Source organism: Theropithecus gelada, chromosome 14 (genome assembly GCF_003255815.1).
Source record: "Theropithecus gelada isolate Dixy chromosome 14, Tgel_1.0, whole genome shotgun sequence".
In the NCBI taxonomy this organism is placed as follows: domain Eukaryota; kingdom Metazoa; phylum Chordata; class Mammalia; order Primates; family Cercopithecidae; genus Theropithecus; species Theropithecus gelada.
In genome coordinates this window covers 81900458-81904049 of record NC_037682.1, presented here as the reverse complement: position 1 = coordinate 81904049, position 3592 = coordinate 81900458, and the positions used below count along the sequence as shown (strand labels likewise).

The 3592-nt window shown below is 39.6% G+C and overlaps 1 protein-coding gene across 1 annotated transcript; it reads right to left on the bottom strand.

Annotated features, from left to right (window-relative positions):
- Nucleotides 1-858: 858 nt before the first annotated feature.
- UBTFL1 (upstream binding transcription factor like 1) lies at nucleotides 859-2891 on the bottom strand. The gene is made up of 2 exons (XM_025358471.1): nucleotides 2885-2891; nucleotides 859-2054 (listed from the first exon to the last, which is right to left on the bottom strand). Exons 1-2 carry the CDS (start codon nucleotides 2889-2891, stop codon nucleotides 859-861), a joined length of 1203 nt encoding a protein of 400 aa, XP_025214256.1.
- Between the last annotated feature and the right edge of the window lie 701 nt (nucleotides 2892-3592).

Genomic DNA, 3592 nt, shown 5'->3' with positions numbered 1-3592 from the left:
ATGCAGAGAGCACTTAGAGAAGCTGCACCCAGCGTCATCAGGGATTCTGTGGAGGAGCCCATTCAGATGAAATAGGTAAGTTTTTATTTTGTGTTTTCATATTTCTTTTGGAAATGAAAAAGAAAAGTCTCAATGAAAGCTAAGAGTCAGACATACATATAGAAATATTGCTGCCTACTCCCAGGCATGGGAATGGCCAACTCCTTCCTTCAGGGAGTGGAGGAGAGAGATATCAAGAGTATAACAATTTTCTTAAGACACTCACCCCACCTTTCATCAAATATCCCCAACCCTAAATTAAGTGCAGGAGTCCTGAAAAACATTTCCACAGGGAAGGTCAGGGTCCCAGGCTCATGGGTGCCTTCTTACTACCTGTAGCAGGACAAAAATGAGTAAAGCAAAGCTTCTTGCTTCAGAAATATTCATTCTAATACGATGTGTACCCTACACATGACCATTGCTTCATTCCAGAAGATTTAATTGCAAAAATTCTTTGGGAAAGGGATGATATTTGTCTGTTTTTTAAGGATAAGGGTAGTACTGGCTCAAACTTATATTTATTCTCCCCAAAGAGTCCCTCCCAGGTTTGTAATCCTGGTGCAAGACAGTGCTGCACCAAGTTGCTTCTTTCCAACCTGTCCTACTTTGTATAGGGGAGGACATTGGGGAAGGAAGAAAAGAAAAAAAAAAGAAGTAAAAAGAGGCAGAAGGAGAGTCCCTTTTCTTTGACATGGATGGCATGAATGGGCTTTTGTTGAGAAACTCTGCCTGACCCTGGAGTCTGAGTCAGGTGGAGTCTGAGTCAGGTGGAGTCCCAGTTAGAAGTCATCTGAGGAAGCTGCACTAGAACCACTGCCCTCAGACATCAACTTCCATTTCTTCTCCACTGCTGCAGTCTGAAGAGTTACTGCTTTCTTCCTCTTCTCCATCTTTCTTCCTGTTCTCTTCTGGTTCCAAGGAGACATGACAGTTTACCCAAGTAGTCTGTGATGAATCTGTTCCTGCAGCCTGGAGCGCCTGCCCCTCCCCAAACCCTTCTTGCAGACCCTTTGCTGATGAGGACTGAGGATCTGTTTGTCTCAACCTGGGGTCCGGGCCTCCTGTCATGGCCATATTCTTACCCTTAGCATAGGTCGATTCTTTGTATGCAACATAATTTTCAGGTGACAAAGTCTTAAGCCAGAGATCCAATTTCACCTTGTATTGCTTCTGCAGCTCCTCAGCCTGGCTCTTGTAATGATCCTTCTGGCTCTGCGGGACGCGCTGCCAGCGTCTGCCAATCTCTACCATGCGCTCCCTCAGGGACAAATGTTGCAGCTCCTTACTTGACCAGGAATCTTGGTGAAATTTGTGGTATCCATTCATGGGGGGTTTCTGAGGTTCTCCATGAAATTTTACCTTCTTGAGAAATTGATCCGTTTTTGGAAGAGACCTCACTTCTTCCATATTTTTCTGAACCTTCTTTTGCACTTTGGTTTGAATCCTCTTGGAGACATCAGATTTCTTGGCCTTCTGGACTAAATCAGGGTGTTCTTCCCTAAATCGAGCAAGTTTTTCCTCAAATTCTTGCTTTTCCTTCTGGAAATCCTGAATATATTTCTGTTTCATCTGCTCTGGGAGTTCCTTGTACTTCTTTGACAGGATTTTGCTCAGTTCCTGGCTTCTCATCCCAGGGTACATTTGGGAGTACCGGGGCCAATTCTCCTTGAAGAAGCGGATATAAGCAGTAAGGGGCCTCTTTGGAAAGTCTGGATGGTTCCTGACTTTTCGACTTTTGTTTGTATTTTTAACACATTTCTTAGCTTCCAGGACTAATTCTTTCAAAGTGCCAAATTTTCTCAAGCTGCAAGAAATCTCTAACCATTTGAGCCTGCACATTTCACCAGAAAAGTTTTTGAAAGCTACTTTTCTCCAGTCCATGTGTGACTGAATTGAGCTGAACGTGCCGTTGCCATCAGATGGGAGATTATTCTCGATGCATTCCAGTAACCTCAAGATGTCTTTGTTTGACCAATGGCCTTGGCTTCTAGGCAAAGCCATTTTGATGTCTTTGGCTTACTTCTAAGATCACGGTTATGTAGACACCAGAGCAAGAACACAGAGTTCTTTACTTTTAAGAGTCAGTGGATTATTTCTTTCTGGAAGTCCTACAGTATGTGTGATTTTGTATTTCTGAGGAGAAAGAAAGGAAAGTTACTCTGCTTCATTGGGATTAATGAAAGAAATTACACCCTATTTGCCATATGTCCCTTGTGTAATTAATTTACTCTTAACAATATAAATAAAACATTGCCCATTTCTGAATTAAAGTCCGTATTTGCCTTTCGTATGCTACATGCACAATATTCAATATCTCCACACCCCACCCCAGCCTGCTTTCTGCCAGATCTCAGGTGAACCACTCTTAAATTGAGTTGCATAAGACAAACACCAAACCACTCACTTAAGAAGCTTAATATAACAGAAATGCCCTGAAGACAGATCAAAAGTTAAAGTGGAAGGAGAAATGCCTAAACGGGAAAGACTGTTCATTCTACAGTGCCCTGAGTATGGCCATTTTCTAAGCACAGCCCAAATATCCATAGCTAAAGGTACAGACGAGAAGTTGAAGATACAATAGGACAAGCCCAAGAGCTCCTCCAGACATGCGTCCAGCTGTTACCATTTTATGAGGGAATGTGAACCTGTGATGAGACTGAATTATAGATTCTTCAGGATCCATGCATGGGAATGCATGGTTTCTTGTGAACCATACTGCTTCTCCTTTTAAATATCAAGGATTTAATGAAAATTATAAAACATTTCAATTTTATTTTGTTAACTGTTCATCATCTTTAAGCCTCAGTGAAAATTCAGCTTCCTTCAGAAAGTGCCTCCAAAATACCTGGCATTTTCCATTATAGAGCTTGAAAACATGGCAGAGTTGATGACTACTGCTTTTTTATTTTTCAACCTAAAAAGTAAATTCCTCTGGGACATATAATTCCTCTGGGACATGATTTCCCAACAAATTCTCCAAATTCTCATATCTCTTTCACTAGTCTTTTTAGGATAATCTTCTATTCTAAGACTAAGCCTCACTTAAGTAAAATTGTGTACAACTACATACAACATGAAATTAAACCAGTTCTTAAATAGAGGGTGCATAAAGAGTGGAACATGGGACCTTCGGGGGAAAATACGCATTAGAAGGGAAAGAGAACAGAGTTAATTAAGATGCCAGTGGAGGTTGAAATTCTGAGAATGAGTTTCTGTGTATGTGAGAATATTTTTGAGAACTATTTTTAATTCTCAGTAGTGTATAGAAGGATGTAGCCTTTGAATGACATTAAGAATTCACTAGAAGTATGAAGAATGTTAGTTATAATGTCACATGCCTCAAAACACAAATGCCTCAATACATAGATTAAAATGTTTAAAAATATTGGATAGTAATTCAAGTCCATAGTTGAGGTAGAAGATAAAATAAATAATAACTCATATATCAAATTTATTATCTGAAAAAGACTTTTGGAAAATTGTTCCATAATAAATGAAAATATAAATAAAAATTAAAATTTACAAAAAAAAATTAAACTGTGAAAAACTTAAG